We start from the raw sequence: 18,608 nt of genomic DNA, 5'->3' as shown, positions 1-18,608 counted from the left end.
CATGTTTTTTTCCTATCAAGCAAAGTAAAAAGTCTTCAATATTGATAGCAGAGTAAGGCTGTGTGGCTAAATCTGACCTGAGTGTACTTTGTAACCTACTGTTATTGGACATGTCTGCACGAAGTGAAAAGAGCCAAGCTGATCATGATGACATTGAGTACAACATAACCTTTCCTGCTGGTAAACTAATAATAATTAACTTTGGTGAAGGATTAGCTTTTAAAACGTATATATATGGTTTTTATTGAGTTTATGGAAACAACATGTATGGTACACTATAGAGGCTAACTTGCTTGTATCCTAAAATTTTCCTATATGCTTGTTACGGTACGGTACCTTCGTAGTACAAACTCAGAAAAAAGCGGTGCAACCTATTTTGTCCCCTGAACACTTCGTCTACCGGTTTCGTCCCCTGAAAAGATCAAGAAAAAAATTGCAACAGAGCCGGTCGCTAATCGGAGTTGCCTCAAACATTTCAAAATTTTCCCCTTGAAAAGATCAAGAGAAAAAAATACAGAAGCGCCGAAGTCGCTGATCGGAGTTGCCGAAACAGTTGACCATACTAAGTGTCTTGAAATAATAATTCATAAACCAAATCTCACTTTCGGGTTAGAGTTACTGAATAAACATTGTAGCTCCTTTATTAAAATGATCACGAGCTGCCACACTAAAATGAACTATTCATTTCCAACTAACATTTCTAGACAAAATTACAAAGAACAAGTCATGCTGATTTTGTGATGGCCCATAAAATGAATCATTCAATGAGAAAATTTTAAAGTGTTTGTGGAAACTCCGATCTGAGATTTCAGCTTTGTTCTATTCTTTCTCTCAAATTTTTCAGGGGACGAAATTGGGAGACGTAGTGTTCAGGGGACAAAATAGTTTGCATGCAAAGAAAAATGTTATTTGATATTGTTTATTCTAACATTTTTTCGCAGTAAACTATGGAGATACAGAACCAGTTGTTTTCCTATTGGGATGGCTTGGAAGCAAAGATAGACATTTAGCTAAATATAGTGCTATATATGAGCGGGAAGGCTGTGTAACTGTTAGATATATTCACCCCTCTTCAAGTGTTATGTTTACAGGTATATATATATATTTCATATTTGAGTGATGTTTTATATAAAGAATAAAGAGTTGATTGGTGCTTTAAAACTTGAAATTCCCATAAGAATGTCGCTCATAGCTGCAGGTTATCGTCTGACTCTTTTCTTCTGATCAGTCAAATTTATATTTTATTTTTCTCTTACCATATTATAAATACTTTACGACATTTACAATCACATTTAATCTGACAATACCCTAGCTTCTGAAGAGAATCAGATGAAAACCTGCAGTTTTGAGCAACATTCTACATGCAATTTTTTATATGCACAATTTAAACTCATCAATATTGAACTAACTTATAACTTATTGTTGGTAAATCATAATATTTTTTATTTTGTCATTTGAGTTTGGTGATTAGTCCATGTTAAACATTAAAAAAAGTAAAAACCAATGTCTTTTACATGTTTTACCTCAGATCTATGGTAGCCTATTGTAGCAATTAAAAATGTGATATTGAAAAGCGGAGAATGCAAATATTTTTAGGCACAAGCTGCAGTTAGCGTATCATAATTATATAGTAACTCTAAATACATAAACATCATCAATAAAATGAAAAAAAAATGGCAAAAACATGAATATAAAATATCGATATAATGCTGTCTTTTGAAGTCAACATCATAACTTTGTACAGCCATCAAACCTACTCATTAACAGTGCGAAAAAATGCTTATGAGCAGTGTTGAACCAAGATTTTACAAAACTTCGTACACAGACTTTACAGATGTGTCATGTAACTTAATAAAAAAATAACAAAAAATGATAATAACGTGGTTATAGCAAGTTGTTGTTGAAAAGACAGTGAAGCAAAAAGACAAGCTCATGCTTGATTGATGCGGTACATGCTGCATTCTCAGGGGTTAGGGCTACAATATATCAGAACTATACTTAGTGCAAAATTCAAATTTGACATTAACATAGACCTTTTATAAAATATAACAAGATTTTTCTTATTTTCTCAGATCCCCTAGAATCGGAAGAGCACAAAAAAGCAGCATTGAAACTAGTACAATTACTTGAAGATTATGATCTTTGTGAAAGTCCTGTTTTCATTCATGTTTTTAGCAATGGTGGATATTTTGTGTATCGATTTCTTGCCGATGCCTTTCATGTAAGTGAGTAATAAGCATTTAAATTGAAAATGCTGCCTCAATAGCTTTAATCCCATAAGTTTATGTCATAAGCCAGTATGGGATACCTCACCTAAAACATAATTATGTTTTTTGTGGTGAAAACTATAGAAAAATTCTCATCATTCATTTGGGCGTGCGCCGTGCATTATTGACATATATTATTATTAACATATAGTCCTTTCAAACAGTTTTGTCCTTCATGAAATTTGTCAGTATGAAATCTGCACTCCGCTGTCCTGTCACTTATCATTTGTGCTGAAAGATTTTTCCTCGCCAACCCGTTTTTCTGATGCCATAGTTTTGAGTTCATTAATTTTCAGTTCAATGTCTATGCAGAAAATTCTACTAAGTGCTAAAGCTTTTCAGGCTGATAGTGATGATGTGGTAGATAATAAAACAATATCATCTGCAAAGTCGATGTCAGTGATAACTGTTGTAGAATGTCTTAATAATGTTTTTGTTTCAGTGTGAATCCCAAATGTAGATTTTGTATAATTGCTATCTTCAAAGCATAATCAAGCACATTCATAGATACATCGACTTGTTAGCTTATGCCTGCCGGCCGCTTTCCCTTTCACTTACTAGTTAGCCAGCTGCTGCGGAAGTCTATTTACCAGCTTGCTTCTGCAATCTGCATTAGACACATCATACCACCCTGTGCTAGACTGACCAGCAGTTAAACTGGCAGTTGATGCGATTCACACCGATTAATTAGGTCATTTACCGTGTGGTACTACTTTTAATCATATAGTTTTATGTTAAGTGGTACTTAGTAGTATGAGATACTTCACTCTTTACTGAAAACACCACATTGTTTAGAAAAAAAATATCAAGGTCAGTGGTGGAATCTTTGACAGTTGCCCTTCCAGACTTGAGTATTTGGTTGGAGTTCGTGTATTATTTCAACACAATGTTCTACCTAATACATTTGTCTCTCTATTAGCTGCATTTGCTTTCACAATGTATTATTTTTATCTTCTCGTGAAAACCAGCCTTGGTTTTGACAAATGGCCAGATCTCTATCAGGTAAACATACTTTCCATTTATTCCATTAACACTTTCTTTCATTTTGGTAATGTAGTTTGTGGTAGCAAGTGGGATATATATTTAGTTATTTTTAATTGTTTGAGTTTATATTGAGGTTATTTCTATCGGTACACGACTTCATACCGCGGTCCGAATGACTTGATCCCCCACCCGCAATGCATGAATGACGCAAGACCTGAATACGAAATAGGCCTACAAAATTCGAAAATAAAACTTTGTGAAAGAACTTTTCAATCTTTTGCATTTACCGATGATCCAAATGGATGCGTACTGCGATCATTACTAATGAAAGAAGTAGATAGTAGGCGAATCTGTACAACACCCTTGGATCAATTTGATGTAGTAATCTATTCTCTGTTTCTTCAATACAGAATGTTTGTATTTTCGGTACATTTTTGCGCATGTGCGTAGTCACAAATCAAAGTGATCACTTTACCGTGTTTTACCATAAAAATCAAAACCAGAAAAACTGTTTGCGGCTGTCTTTCAACATTATTAACGTGGTTTAGTACAGTAGCAAATAATATTTGAACTTTATATGTCATAAACCAAAAGTGACGTCAAGGCAATTAAAGGCGAAAAGTAATTTTTGCGGTAGGGGGCGGGGTGTTTGAACGGAAATTTCAAAAAAAATTTCAGAGGTCTTAGAATGTCCTGTTGTACTTCAAAGCCAGGGCTAAAGTTGAACTTAAAGTTAACCCCCCCCCCCCCTCTCTGCTGAAACTATTTTTTTTTATTACGGTAGTGCCATTTGCCACGGTAGCAATTTTTAACATATTTAAAAGAACAATAATTAATTTTAGTACGAAATAATCAAATCTCGCGTCATTCAGGTCATGCGTCATTTGGGTCTTGCGTCATTCGTGCTTTGCAGTCTGGGAATCGCGTCATTCGGACCGCGGCATGAAGACGTGTATCCATTTCTAGACCCTTTAATTTTAATAAAGAGAATTATCTTACATTAATGTTAGTATCCGTGTATGTGTCAGAGAGTAGATACTGTCATTGTTATAGAGGTGCACAACCGTTTTGTTTCTGCTGGCCGCATCAGCAGCCTTTTTTACTTACGCCGGCCAGTGAGTCTTGGTATGTTTATGAATTATGTTCGAGAATGCGATTTTTCCGCTAGGCTTAGACCTAAAAGTATAAGGAAAGGCCAAAGTTAGAATAAATTTATTTAAGCACAGTTTGTATCGCATTTATACTACCTTGGTCTTGCGTGTGCTCTGATAAGCAAGCAAAATCAAGAGTCTAACTGGAAATCATTAATCTTAGTCCAGATTGCTGCCTAGCGATTCTACTTTTAACGTTAATTATTCTTGAGTAATCGTATCCTTGATTTGATAGTATCCGCATTTAACGGCGAAAGAGCTTTCATCAATGCCCAGCCGTAGGTTGTGTTCCCCTGTTTTAAACTGTACATAAATAACTGATTAATAGTTGTTTGTGAGATTTTGACGGTAATCAACTTATGCCTCCTTACTGGATACATAGGAAACTGTTTAGTGTTTACTGCCAGCTCAGAAAATTATCAAATCCTAAAATTTGCTGTTGTTTTGAATAGAGTAAGCCATGCATATACTTAGCTTAAAAATTCTTAATAGTTGATTATTCTTTAGGTGATGAGATCTTCTAGTCACGATACGTGGCCGCATCTATTCTTGTACTCTTCTGCTGATGTCCTTATCCCAAAGAAGCACATTGAAGACATGTGTTACTCCAAAAAGAAGAGTGAATGTCCGTTTGTAGAAAGTCATGACTTTATGACATCCCCTCACGTCATGCATTTTAAAATATTTCCGAAGATTTACGCAGAGAAGTGTATCAAGTTTTTAAATGACTGTTTAAGGTTGTACATCGGTGATCCAACAGACGATGAAGAACTCCTCGCAAGGTTGGATGAACCAACCACTCGCACTTAGTGATCTGAGCAGAATTACGTTTATCAGAACTTTCGTCAAATTACGTTAATGAAACTTATCACAATGTATTCAGTGATGGTCATCCCCCGTCTTCGAAGATAATGGTCTTCGCAATAAAAATATAAATAATGCCTTTGAGATCTGCTCTTCTCAAACGTGGCAACACCTTCATGAGTGGCAGATCTCCAAAGAAGCCTGTCCTCTGCGTTTTCTTCCCAGTTGTGTAATTGATATTGCACTTTTTAAGATTACTCTTCAGTGAATCTTTATACCGCTTCTTTTGTTTACCTACCGAACGCTTACCTTTAGCCAATTCTGAGTAAAACATTTACTTAAGAAGACGCTGATCTTACATCCGCACTACATGGCCGCACCATCTGAGTTGGTTTTGAATAATGCGGGACCCAATGCTTGTTGCTTCAACCTCTTCTAGCACGCTCAAATGTGTTCTTCCTTTTTCCCAGCTGATATTCAGAATTTTTCGCAGGCAGCGTTGTTGAAACCTTTCAAGAGTTGTAATATGGTTTCCGAAGCATACAGTAGTGTTGTGATAACTACTGCATTGTAGACCGCGAACTTTGTACCGTTTCGTGTGTATCGTGAGCGAAGTTTTCCAAAAGCAGCGCTGGCACACTTTAAACGATGTTGCATTTCATCCTGAAGGTCAACGCTGTATGAAATTTCACTTCCTAGGTAGAAAAAGTGTTTCACATTCTTTAGACGTGTACCATCGAGAAGGATTTCTGGCAGAGCGCTGTTACGATCTTGAGTCTTGTTAATATTGACGCTATGTCCAAGCCTCTTGTATGCTTGATGGAAAACATGCTAATTCTGCTGTCACAGGTGATTTTCACTCAGTGCTGCTTCACTGTTATCATTGGCATAATATTGAAATTCCATGATACCGGTACTACGTGTCGTAGTCTTTGATTGACTTTTAAGGCGGGCGAGGTTAAACTTTCCATTCATGCGGTAAGATATGTCAATGCCAGATGGAAGGTCATGGTGGACTATTTCTAAGATAGTATAGTGAAAAACATTGGTTCATTGCGGTTAGCAAGCCTCTCCTTTACTGTATGTACAAGGGAAGGCTGATTAGAAGTTTTTAGCATTGTCCGATTATACTGAGCATGTTTCTATACTGTAAGGCTGAGTTTTATCATTCCAAAGCCATGTCAGCTGTGATCTGTGTTTGATAACAACCTATTGTTTGTGACCCTTTTACCACTCACATTTGTGATCCTTGTACACGTTTATTTCACAATCTCACTGTTTTTCTTTTAACTTTTGGTTGTGAAAATAAGTTTTTAGTACGTACTGTACCTACTGTCGAACTTCATTCATTGTCCTGAGCACATTTTTATTAAATATTTCACTCTGTTACTAGGTGCGAATTATCCTAATACTGCTCCAAGATTTGATGCAAATTTCCCAAACTCACTAAGGCGTGTCTCCATTAAATAGTCCAGTCGTTGAAGCGAAAAAAAGGGTCGAACCTTGACTTAATTGGTGTAAAGCTGAAACTTTGCACATTGCTTCTGTTGATTATGTACATTGACCAAAAAAAAATCCCCGTGAAAATCTTTTGGTGAAAAAAAGTTATCCGCTTTTTTTGAAAATCCGCCAATTTTTTTCTCAAACTGGCGGATAAACAAACTTTTCAAAACAAAAATTTAAAAACAAAAAAAATTTTCTACAAAAGGTTTTCCAAAAGGTTTTTTCTAGTAGGCCTATTTAGGCTATCATCAAGAATAATATATTAAAAATCTAGGAGAATCAGAGCACCGGAAAGTTGTCATTTTCAAGATGGCCGACAAAACAGTGTAATGACAATAATTCACTTAATATTCATGCTAGAGCTTTAATTCTGGCGTCTATCCCTAAGCTTAAGGTGGTAAAGAACTCATTAAAACAATTGAAAATGAAATTAACTCATTAGTTTAATGGAAAGACTTATATGAAACAAAACCAATAACGTGAAACATTGGCTGTACAGGAATGGCAGACCACTTATTAAGTTATTTACATTCAGTTGAATACTGAAAAGTTTGGGTGTTCATTAGGACAATTATCGCTTCTAGTACTAGTTGCAACGTTCATCTGATGAAATTGAAAGTAAAAGCTACAACAAACAGGATGGTTTATTGCTTTACTGACGTTTCGCGCACCATGAGAACGCGCATCCTCAGAGCGAATAACATTCAAAATAAAACTTTACAAGGTTATATACTGTAGTGCGGTTGAAGGCAAGAAAAAATAACAGATAACTTAAAATTGAACAACTGGCCAATGATGTGTGAGCGGTTACTTTCCACGTTAAATTACGTAAAAACCTCCATCAATTAGTCCTGGTCATCATCTTCATCCAGTAATGACTGATTGTACGTATTGTTACAGGCATCAAGTTGCACTGTCCACATGATGCGGTACAGGGTAGATTATTCTGCCTACAGCTCCACCTGGCAATGCTACAGCCAGTTGTACAGTTGCTGTAGGTTCTATAAGAGGGAATCTGGGTCAGCATCCATGTCCGACTCTGTTGTCACAAACTGACTGCCTTCCAGTTTCCAACCCCACCCGTAAGTTTCCATATCACCTCCTGTCCTAGCCAGACCATTATTTGGTAGTAAACCCTTAGACAGTGAAATTTTGTCGATGACTCAGTAGGTGGTAGGCGTTCTGGGCGTTCTGGTAGGCGTCACAAATGATTGGGAAGAGACTACTTTTTTATTAGTAATCTGTAGCAATGACGAGAGGGAATCCGTCCGCGTGCCCCCAAAAATCACAACCATTGCTTGACAATCTTTGTTCACAATGGATGCTGCTGTCTGCTTTGGAAGAAGGAAGTAATTGGCACAGTCTTTCAGAGTAGCAGCACCCTTTACCAGCTTGTGAAAGACAAATTGCTTATCAACACCAAAGATTCTTGATGCTGTGTCACATCCAGTGTAGGCATGTAGAAAAAGTAATTGGGAACATAATTCTTCACCCATCACCATTTTCAGTTCGTTTATTTGATACACTTTGTCAGCATTTTCCTTGTCGGAACGGAAATATAGATCTTTGTTTGCTTGTTGCGCATAATGAAGAAGCAGGACCAACAGATCTGTGTCTTCTTCAATCAACGTTGTCGAGTATGACATTACATTAACAACAGTAGCCTTCACAATCGGAACATCAGCATCCCCTGGGACATTGATCACTTTGCAGCCTTTTGACTACCCTGAAGTGTTTTACTGATCAAGTCGATCATTTTTCGTTTGTTTATGCCTACATTAACGTCATTCTCGGCCACAACACCATTCACAATATTCCTCAGGGTTTGATCCTGAGAAAAAGGTACATAACCAGCCAGTGATGTATTCTGCGCTTCAGGAGGCCTTCTGCGCTTCAGGATGTCTTCTGCGTCTTCAGGACCGAGATTGAGTGTCGGTTGCGTAGCGAAGTGGTGAGAACGTCTGCGCGACGTTCGAAAGGATGTGGGTTCGACACCGCTCCAGAGCACGCGACTGTGTCTAGACACAGACACTTAATGGCAACCCAAAATAAGGAGAGAAGCTGACTCGAAGACTAAGCCTATATGTCACTTCGCTGCCTCCTGTCGTCTGTTGTAGGCTATCACATCTGTGATCGCAGTGTCATTGTATGTTATGTATCGCCTTGGGCGCAAATGAAACACGATTATTATTATTATTTAGGAGTGCGTCTGTGCTTGGATAGTGATCATTAACAGTTGGAACACCATTATTGATGAGCCTTGCCGCAGTTTTAACTATTTCTCTCTTTTGTGACTTTTCATCATCCTCATGTCTTGTTTTTAGGTAATGAGATCGGAGGATTTCGGATGTCTTCTCTCTCATAGTGACAATGCAATGAAGGCCCTGACCTTCAGCTATATAAATAGATTCACCACACTGTTTCTATAATTGGGTCTTCAGATATTTTGATCCTTAAGGAAGGCAATCATCATTTGCTAAAAACTCCTTCATTTTAGATCTGAGGTCTGATATCGTTAACTGTTCTTCATCATTCCGTTCAAGATGGGAACACATCTTTAGAAATGCCTGGTCCTGTTCCTCATCCTTAGGTCGCCCAGATTTTAGACGTTTTGCCTCAGGTACTCTGCCGCATTGCAAGGGTACGTTAAATCCACATATAAAATTAACACTACAAGAATGATGGTATAAACAGTCTGCAGCATGCAAATCGCTACCGTAATATTCAATACGACCTTTCATGGCGCATGACCAATTGTCAGAACGTCTCTCACAACACTCTAATATAGTCCTTGCAAAAACATCTGTTTTAACAAAACTAAAGCCAGGTCTGTCCGTGAGAACTCCAGTCCCACAAAACAAACAATGAGTCTTACTGTGGAAATTGCCATCAAAAATTCGAACACTTTGTTTCCCCGTGAGGCAGGACCCACTTTCCTCTCTGTTCGTCTTAAGCTGCAGTGTATATCGATTGGGTTGGTATAACGTTTACGACAGTCTATGTGTACTTTTCGACCAGCTGTCGCAACAGTATTGTCCCCTCTATTAGTACTAGCAGCATTAATCCTATCAGCACCTTTTTGACGCAGTATAGCCTACTGGAGGCTCCAGAAGCTTGAATTTCCTTGTCACAGACGGTAATTTCTTTGCAGGCATTTTTTCTGAACTCTTTTTCCGTGTATCCGTAAACTTCCTCCGGCAATCACGGTGGACCAAAACTTTGCCAGTGTGAAATAATTGCAGTATAAAATTTACTTTTAAATGAGCACCAACACTAACTATAATTTCATAAAAATTGAATAATTCAGTAATTGTATATCCGCCATTTTGAAAAAAATGGCGGAATTTCGAAAATAGCGGATAACTTTTTTTCACCAAAAAATTTTGACGGGGATTTTTTTTTGGTCATTGTACATAATGAACAGAACCAATGTGCAAAATTTCAGCTTTACACCAATTAAGTCAAGGTAAAACCCTTCAACGACTGGACTAAAAAGAAAATGAAATATCTTCTGACGATGTCAAACCCACTACAATGCTTTGTATGAACGACTCAGTCAGGTAGCAGCTTGATCATTTTCAGTTAAGCTTATTCAAATAGAATTTATTTGAATAAGCTTAACTGAAGATAATCTAACTGCCAGCTGATCGGAATCGATTTTTAGCTGTTTATGATTGAATTACTTGTGTGAAAATAAATTCGTTTGTATATTCTCCAGAAAGAGGTCTTCACTCGTTGATCCCCCCATTCATGCTCAAAATTAAAAAGATTACGAATTTTGTAATTTCTTCGGTGACTTTTTCAAAACAGTGTTCCAAACATATTCCGCTCAGTAAATGGGGCTTTTATTTATGGAAAAGGTTTTTTCAAGTTTTGTAATGTGCTGTTGTGCACATACGAAGGATATTTTTGTCACAAGCAACGTTTGATTGATTGAATCTTTATCCTCGGACTGGGAAAGTTTCCTTGAGAGCTTAGTCCTGGTAGTACTAGTTACGCATACTTGTAGAGGCATTGAACCACTGACGCACGTCTGAGTATTGAGATTGAAGTTTCTGATTGTTGAAGTGTTGCCGGAGAATTATTCCATCGATTAGGTGCTGCTGAATGGAGAACAGTCCTTAACGTACGTTGCTTAAGCACACTTACCGAGAGTCGATCCAGCGCCGTTTGATCATGAAATTTCTTCGTCACGCGCTAACCAACTGAGCTAAAACACACTCTTAAGCAACCCCACTGGCTCAGGCATTCTCGAACCTGTTCCAAAGGCAACCAAAAAGTTTGTCCAAACACAATAACAGCATTTTATGTGGCGAGATTTTTAAAAATTAATACTGTAATAGCCTAACAGCTCATTCGGTTCATGCCCTGGCAATGATGATCTACGGTACTGAAGTAACGACACAGATCTTCCAAGAGGATAAAAGCTTGAAATAACCTACGCATCGTATGGCCAGAACATTTAACCAGTGTTGACGCAGGGTTGGGACCCCGGGATTTTAACCCATTTTTCTGACCCCGATCCCGGGATTAATTTTATTAAAATCTCGGGATTTCCAGAAAACATTTAAGAAAATCTGTTTAGCGCCATATCACTTGACGCTTATATTATTTTGGCTTTAAAGCAGCTTTAGAATATCAGCTGGTTGTCTTGAACACTCCACATTGGCAAAATGCCAGAAAAGTAAGAATAATAATGTGGAGTCCACATTAGTGTGATAATAATACCAACTATGGAAAAACAATGAACTACGCAATCACTTCAGTAGTAGCATTAGTGCAACTGGATATCGTTGCGTTAAAAAGACGGTAGTGCCATTGTCCTGTTGAAACAGTTTCTTCTAATTCTGCACTAGGTTTTTGCCAAGGAAAAATTAAAATTTAGCTCAGAATGGCGAATTTTGAAGATGTAAGTTCAAAGAGAAAATCCGAGGTGTGGCAAAACTTTTTGTAGATTGTAAATCTACGCAAAAAGCAAAATTTAACTTGCGTCAAGCCGTTTTGAAAGCTTCAGTGTCCAGTACAAAGGGACTAATAACTAAATTCGGAAATTAGCAAGCACTTGAAAAAAGAATCGATGAGCGTCGGAATGTTGAACTGGTTCACCTTTTTGGGTACCGTAGCTCAAGAAACCTTCTTACATTGATCAAATCTCGCTGCCCTGGCCACAAACGTTCTTCAAAGATTGTTCCCAAGCCCAACTGTTGAATTGGATCGAGGCTCTACTGAACAGCATGAAGATGCCATAACAGAGAATAGTAGATATGACACTGAAACCACTTTAGCTCAAGAGCTGCATGCTTTCGTAGCAGATGATGAAAGTGAAGAAGCACAAAACTGTGATGTCGGCCCTCGAGTAATGCAAAAAGAAATGCTGCTATATGAAGCAAGCGAAAAAAGGCCAGAAAACCTGAACAATTTACTGTATATGCATTATGCAGCATTGAAAAGTATTAAGCCAACATATGTTGAGACTAAACATGCATTTTCAGGGCTTCGATATTTTGCCAACAAAATTAGAAATCGTCTTATCGATGACATTCTCGATGCTCTCATGTTTTTGCGTCAAGTATTACAACAAATAAATGTCGCTTGCTTGTGTACACTGTACAGTATTTTTCTACTTTGTTAATCCCGAGAAATCCCGGAATTTCAAATTTGATCCCAACCCTACGTTTGACAAAAAGGAAGCGATTTTTACTTTCCGTAAACAATAGATAGGCTTTGTTTGGTATATTGAGCTACATACTGCTCTCAACTGCGCAACACTTTTTCCATGTTTTTGAAACAGTTAGCCTAACTTACCGTACGAAATAACAGACTTTGTTGTCTGGGCACGTTCTCTTTTCTATTAATGATAGACTATGGTTAAAATTTGCAAACTGATTTCAGTTCTGATTAGGTTGAGAGTTTGTAAGTAAAATACAAACAAAACTACAGTACGTTAGGTCAAGGCGGAGTTTCTTTTTAGCTTTTGTCAACACAAGGCTGAATACCTTACTGACCAACACGGCGAGCTAGTTTACTTCATTCATGTTGCATAACAACGCCATTATGAGAGTATTCACTTGATAGTAAGCCGTGCATATAAATTATTATGGAAGGAAGCTTATTTTAATGTAAACTGCAATATGTTACTGGATCGTGCAGGTGCAGAACGCAAAGGTGTAATGCGATCATTGGGATGAATCAAAATTTTAAGCGTATTAGGCTACTCCATTGTCCTGACCTTACTAATTCGATCAATGCATTTAGTATGGCTGCTTATGTTTGTAATATTAAAAAAAAATTATTCACAGATAAGTAAAAGCATAGCATCCTATATCCAAATGTTTACTGCATAACTGACAAGAAAAGTTATAGGTTAGGCAGCGGTGTACAATCGTGTAAACAGGTATTGCATCAGGCTGCTACGGTAAGATGTGCATGAAAGTAAGTCAACAACAAGAAATAAAGCCAACCGCACTCATGGTATTTGAAGAGGGATGTGCCGTGTTTCGAAAGAAAATCTAGAGCAGTTAGATTTTACAGTCTGCAAACATAGAATCAATGTTCTCAGTTCGGACATTTTTCATTCCCGCTTATGTCAGTGGTGTAAACAAAACTTCTATCCACGAATCTTCAAAATGGTGCTAGACATTACATTGATTGGAGAATAGCCTACAAATTAATTCATTAGGCCTACACCAGTTTTAAAATGGAAGTTTTTTGTCCTCAGAACCAAGAAAATCTAGAACGTAAATATTTCTGCTCAGAACTAGCTCTGTTCGTTCTGTGCCAAACACAACTCCGCACGATTAATGCGATTTATTTTTCCGATTTAAGGAAACGTAATTGATCTATGGTAACCATCATTGGTGGCTAGTTTTTTGCTGCAAGCGAACTTCAGATGTCCAGCCACAGATTTGAGACACTACACAATTCGGCCTCCTAAATAGATGGCTTTGGGGTAATGCTCCAATAAGTGAGGCCATTGGATGTAAAATTTATCAGCAAACGGATACAGAATGCTTCCACTCATGGACATGGTTGTAACGCGACATATACTTTCCACATATACAATTTCTGTCCAGCAAATTCCAAGGCACTAAACATAAATAGATTTTGCGTTTAAAATGAAAACATAATTACACAACTCTATGATTGCAAGATAACTTCGAATAAGTTAGTTTCAAAAATACTGCTTTGTGGCACCATAGTGTAACCTTCCTAGTTTTGACTTAGGCGTACTGAAGCAAGACTTTATTTACGAGAAATGAAATTTACTAACAGCTGATATATATAATCGGAATATTTTTCTTCATGTTATCATTGAATGATTATGGAGAGTTATCACAAAAGTGTGAAATTGATTTACGAAGAACATAACTAAATCTTCCACCTTTGACCATTTAATTTTCTCCCTTGAAATTATGTGAGTTAATCAAGTTAGCATTTACAGAGCGTGACAAGCAGCTAAGCTCTTGAGTGCTGCATGTAACGATGGCGAGAAAACATTTCATTTAGTTAGTCTTTTTTAGTAAAATGGATTATTTTTTAATCCATTTAACTTTTCTGCTTTCTTTGTACTAATAGGAAAATACAATTGCAATTGAGTCATCAGAAAAACTTTACTGCATTCAAACATTCCCAAATATATAGAACAGTAATGATATTGTACTATACCTTAAATATCAAACCAACAATACAAATAGGTATGCAAGTTCCAGGCCCATTGCACAGAATAACGTCTGGTTTACACTTCCACATTAGAGGAAATGAATAAAGCAAAGCTATAAGAGTGGTATAAACTGTGCTCGACCACGATTGAGCAACTTCTCTACTCCTAAAAAAGGTCATATATCTTGATAAATTTGAACTTATGATTGATACTTTATTTCAAAACCAAGTCGTATTATTTGAAATGTACAGTTAAGTTACCACTTTCAAGTCATTAAAATTATATGCATGTCTATTGTAATGACAACATATTTACTCGAACAGAAAACATTGCCGGTATCTATATATATATATTTTTACAGAACAAGGAAGTCCATGTACAAAAACTTTTACTTGTATTAACAAACTAATTATATGTTGAAGACACTTGGATACTAATTGATTTGGATATCAGTTTAACACTTTTTAGTTAAAAAAAAATACTCTAACCAACTTAGAACTTTTTCTTAAACTATACACAATTTAAGTTATATACAGTTTATACATTAATCATCAAGTGCTGCGGTAGTTACGTCTGCAGCAAAACTTATATGCCTTGTCAAATATTACCGTGGAATTTTAAATATTGAATAAGAGTCAATACCAAATTTCCTTTTGCTTTCAAGTTCAAGTAATTTTTTCTCACTTATTTGATCAGTTGCAGCAATAACATAATTCCGTGGATAAAATGTGTCTGGAAACTCGGCCAGCAACCTGACCAATTCTGTTGTATGACCACCTAAAAATAGTCAGCATTGCTGTATTAACATTACTGGTACCAGTAAAATCAGTGATAGATTCCAACCTTTGAAGATTTGTGCCCTATGATGAAGAAGAGAAAATAGCCTGTAGTAGCAATAAATTCAGAAGAATCTTGTCCACAGACAAAAGGCCATACTAGAAAATGGGTTGTAACACCATGCACAAAATACATTGAGGCACCTTAGCAAATCACATAAAATGGCACCACAGTCCATAATGCACTGAATGACAACCACAAGGGACACTTCTTCATTGTTTGAGCCTCAGTCAAATCCTTTTTTCACTCAGACTGGTACTGTTTACCAAACTACAGTGAAAAGCTATTGGCAATCAACGAGTTATTGGTTTCTTCTCACTTCATTTGGTGAACGACCTAATCATTAATGAAATAATTTTCAGTCTGTTCCTTATTCACTTGTAAAAAATACAACACACAATTGTTGCATAATGAAGCAAAACAGGATGATACACATGTAGAATAAGTTAAGATACATAGATGCCTGTAATGCCAACAGGCCAATCCTGCTGTTCCATATAGCAATCTAATAAACTGTGATTAATTTTTATGGCAGTTACATTGCTTCTGAATCAAAGCACTGTTTCTAGTCTTTTTCAACTACCGTAATACAAAAACAGCTATATAAAATAACGAGTTTAAAGATTAATACTCCTAAGAACATGTATAAAAAAAAAATATATATATATAATATATATCAATACAAATAAACCTGACTCTGACAAAGCTATGCAAAATAAAATAGCATGTTTTACCTGAGCCAGCAATTGCCATTAAGTTGATTGAGTTGTTTTGACTGAAGGACTGTGGTTTGCCTAAATTTGTGTAAACAAAGATCAAGCGTGCAAACAGCAGCAGAAGTGCTATGAGACATATCATAGAAAGCATGTTAACAAACCTTGAATCTAGTTTCTAAAAGATGTATATATAATGTTGTTTGTTTATTGTATGAATTTTTAACTTGATGTCAGTCTATGAAAAATTACTAGGCTACGTGTGGGCATTCCAAACCGCACTGTTTTCTTAAAAAAATTAATTTTTTTTTCAGTTTATTTGTGTTTATTTCTGACCATCACAGCAAAAAAAATACATGTCAACATAGCAAAGGTCGAGAAATAAGTAAAAACAACAAAATGTGAATGTTAAAACATGCTTGATACCAAAATAGGCTACCGTATTAAGTTGAAAGAAAATTTGGCACAGTTGCAACAAATTCAGAAAAATTCAAGATTAAAGGGAAATAAATAAAAAAGTTACAAAGCTAAAAACAACAACATGGATTCAGGCAATAGATTTAGTTGATATTTTTAAGATTAGTATAAATATACAACACTTGCTATGAAGATCGGCCATGGTGCATTATCAATGAGTGTTGGTGGTCGTGAGGGGAACACATCTTGATGCGTTTAGCTCATAGCAAAAAGAGTAAGGCAGGCAAAGAATACCTCATAAAGAAATCCTACCACGAGAGAAGCCATTTGAAGTGCAACGCACCAGGCCTTGCACAACTTACAAAATTGTAACAACTTAACAATTTTTTTGAGAATCTACGGTACGAAAATGTGATCAATGTCCACCCTGATAGCTCACTTGGATTGTGTGTGACTTCGTGAACAAAGGCTCTGGTTCAACTCTCGGGGTGTGCACTTGACCAATGCATTCTAAGGACTACTTTTCATTCAGCGGCCCCTAATGGATGGAATAATTCCAGACATTTCAATAATTGAAAACTTCACTCTGTCAATCTCGGTAATCCGTCCTGGGTCAAAAAGCCTCTTAAAGTATGTGAAACTACCAGGAATAACATATCAAGACTTTGTCAGTCCGAGGATAAAAATTTAAAACCAATCCAAACCATCGCACTGCATTAGTGCATTTACCTGATAAAATGACAGCCTTTTCCCTAAGACCCATGGCGATCTGTATACACAGGCCTTGACAACGTACGAACTGGAGGGCTGACTGAAGGCCGATGTATTTTCAATTTTGAAGTTTAAGCTAAATTCACTTTATATTCCTTTTAAATGATAATTTAAACAATTTAAATTGCCAAAGTGGGATCACTGAATCCCAAATCACTGTAAAACTCCTAAAATTATGTTGACAAAATGACAATATTTTCCGAAATACTGGTGTTGCCAGATGCTTTTTGGATTTCCAGTACAAGTGCCAAAATCTATTCCGTTATTTGAATGGTAAAAACAGCACAAAAGTAACTCAAACTCTCACAAAATATAGACAAAGACTCTATCTATTAACTAATACTCAAACTATCAACTTATACTCGCGATTTTGGCTACTAACAGATCGGCCTTCAGTCAAATTTTAAGCTGCACGTTGCCATGGCCTGTGTATAAAGGTCGCCATGCTAAGACCCTAACCAATGCAACAGTTAACAATGTTGCCAGAATAATAACAATCAGGTTTTATTTTGCACTCATTGCGACACCACACACTCAGTTCAGTAGCCTACACTGCGATCACAGATGCGCAGAGATGTACGTATACGCCGCATACTTGCGGCGTAGAGTTTTGTTTGCGCAATTGCGCTAACACTTAGGCTACGGCCACATTTTTTTGGATAGTTGTCGCTTGGCTTGAGGCTACGCCGTAAAGTTTTCGCGGTTTTTTAGCGCTAGCATCAACGCATACTTTTTAATGTCTTTTTTTCGCTACAACACGCCAATACCTTCCAGCGCTGCAGTAGAAAGAATGTTTTCAATGGGCAAAGACATCTTGGAACTAAAACACAGCAAAATGTCAGATGAAAACTTTCAGATGCTTGTGTATCTTCGTGGAAATTCAAAATAAAACTTGTTTGTTTCGAGTGGTTTATACCGCGTGAATGTTTGGCACCTAGAAAACAAAATTAGTTTACGCTAGTGTATGCGCTGACGCCGACAACTTTTTTTACAAGTTACGTTGACGCATACAATGTATGGTTATTCGAACGTTTGCGTTTTACGCTGACGGCGTCAATATTTTTGTATGCGCGTACATCACTGCAGATGCAGTGGCGTAGCCACAGTGGCGTAGCTACAGAATCTGCAGCCCGGGGCGTATTCAGATTTTGCCGCCCCTTCAAGAAAAAGTATGTGAAAATGAAATGTTTTTAATTGACTTAAAGTGGAATTATTGTATGTTTTGAACCAGTAGCGTAGCCAGTAATTTTGAAAGGGGGGGGGGGGGGGGTTTAAGGTCCGGCTGGCGAAACCCAGCGGCGGGGGGTCTGGAGGCCTCCCCCAGAAAATTTTGAAAAATTACTTTGAATTTTGGTGCAGTCTGAGCATTTTCAACAAAAATGTGGGTATAAATCCCCTAGTATAAATATTCCTATAAAATGGTGCTGTCCAATGGATAGCAAAAGGATAAGATCATGTTTTCTTGGGAATTTTTTGGTAACTTAATAAAGCTAAGTCTTTA

General features: G+C 36.9%; 2 protein-coding genes across 3 annotated transcripts; one reads left to right on the top strand and one right to left on the bottom strand.

Annotated features, from left to right (window-relative positions):
* The first annotated feature begins 46 nt into the window (after nucleotides 1-46).
* Nucleotides 47-6,659, top strand: LOC145780804 (transmembrane protein 53-like). The gene is made up of 5 exons (XM_082592447.1): nucleotides 47-180; nucleotides 942-1,091; nucleotides 2,073-2,221; nucleotides 3,063-3,269; nucleotides 4,910-6,659. The coding sequence occupies exons 1-5, from the start codon at nucleotides 111-113 to the stop codon at nucleotides 5,210-5,212; spliced, it is 879 nt and encodes a 292-aa protein (XP_082448573.1). The 5' UTR covers nucleotides 47-110; the 3' UTR covers nucleotides 5,213-6,659.
* A 6,120-nt stretch (nucleotides 6,660-12,779) lies between these two features.
* Nucleotides 12,780-17,184, bottom strand: LOC145775835 (UDP-N-acetylglucosamine transferase subunit ALG14-like). Of its 2 annotated transcripts, XM_082587225.1 has the most exons (5): nucleotides 17,066-17,184; nucleotides 15,941-16,000; nucleotides 14,978-15,146; nucleotides 14,375-14,534; nucleotides 12,780-13,796 (listed from the first exon to the last, which is right to left on the bottom strand). In XM_082587225.1, exons 1-5 carry the CDS (start codon nucleotides 17,097-17,099, stop codon nucleotides 13,623-13,625), a joined length of 597 nt encoding a protein of 198 aa, XP_082443351.1. In that variant the 5' UTR covers nucleotides 17,100-17,184; the 3' UTR covers nucleotides 12,780-13,622. The 2 variants fall into 2 exon arrangements, with proteins under 2 accessions (XP_082443351.1, XP_082443343.1); XM_082587217.1 differs by lacking the exon at nucleotides 17,066-17,184 and having other exon boundaries at nucleotides 12,781-13,796; nucleotides 15,941-16,093.
* Between the last annotated feature and the right edge of the window lie 1,424 nt (nucleotides 17,185-18,608).

The sequence above is a fragment of the Aplidium turbinatum genome, chromosome 1, assembly GCF_918807975.1.
Source record: "Aplidium turbinatum chromosome 1, kaAplTurb1.1, whole genome shotgun sequence".
Classification (NCBI taxonomy): Eukaryota; Metazoa; Chordata; class Ascidiacea; order Aplousobranchia; family Polyclinidae; genus Aplidium; species Aplidium turbinatum.
Note: the sequence above shows the minus strand (reverse complement) of the source record. Positions and strands in the feature narration are given on the sequence as shown.

Coding starts and splice junctions, on each gene's coding strand:
- LOC145780804 (XM_082592447.1), top strand. CDS start 111: ATGTCTGCACGAAGTGAAAAGAGCCAAGCTGATCATGATGACATTGAG. Junction 2,222..3,062: donor TTCTTGCCGATGCCTTTCAT/GTAAGTGAGTAA, acceptor CACATTGTTTAG/AAAAAAAATATCAAGGTCAG. Junction 3,270..4,909: donor AATGGCCAGATCTCTATCAG/GTAAACATACTT, acceptor ATTATTCTTTAG/GTGATGAGATCTTCTAGTCA.
- LOC145775835 (XM_082587217.1), bottom strand. CDS start 16,073: ATGCTTTCTATGATATGTCTCATAGCACTTCTGCTGCTGTTTGCACGC. Junction 14,535..14,977: donor TCAATATTTAAAATTCCACG/GTAATATTTGAC, acceptor GACCTTTTTTAG/GAGTAGAGAAGTTGCTCAAT. Junction 13,797..14,374: donor TTGTTGGTTTGATATTTAAG/GTATAGTACAAT, acceptor ATTTATGTTTAG/TGCCTTGGAATTTGCTGGAC.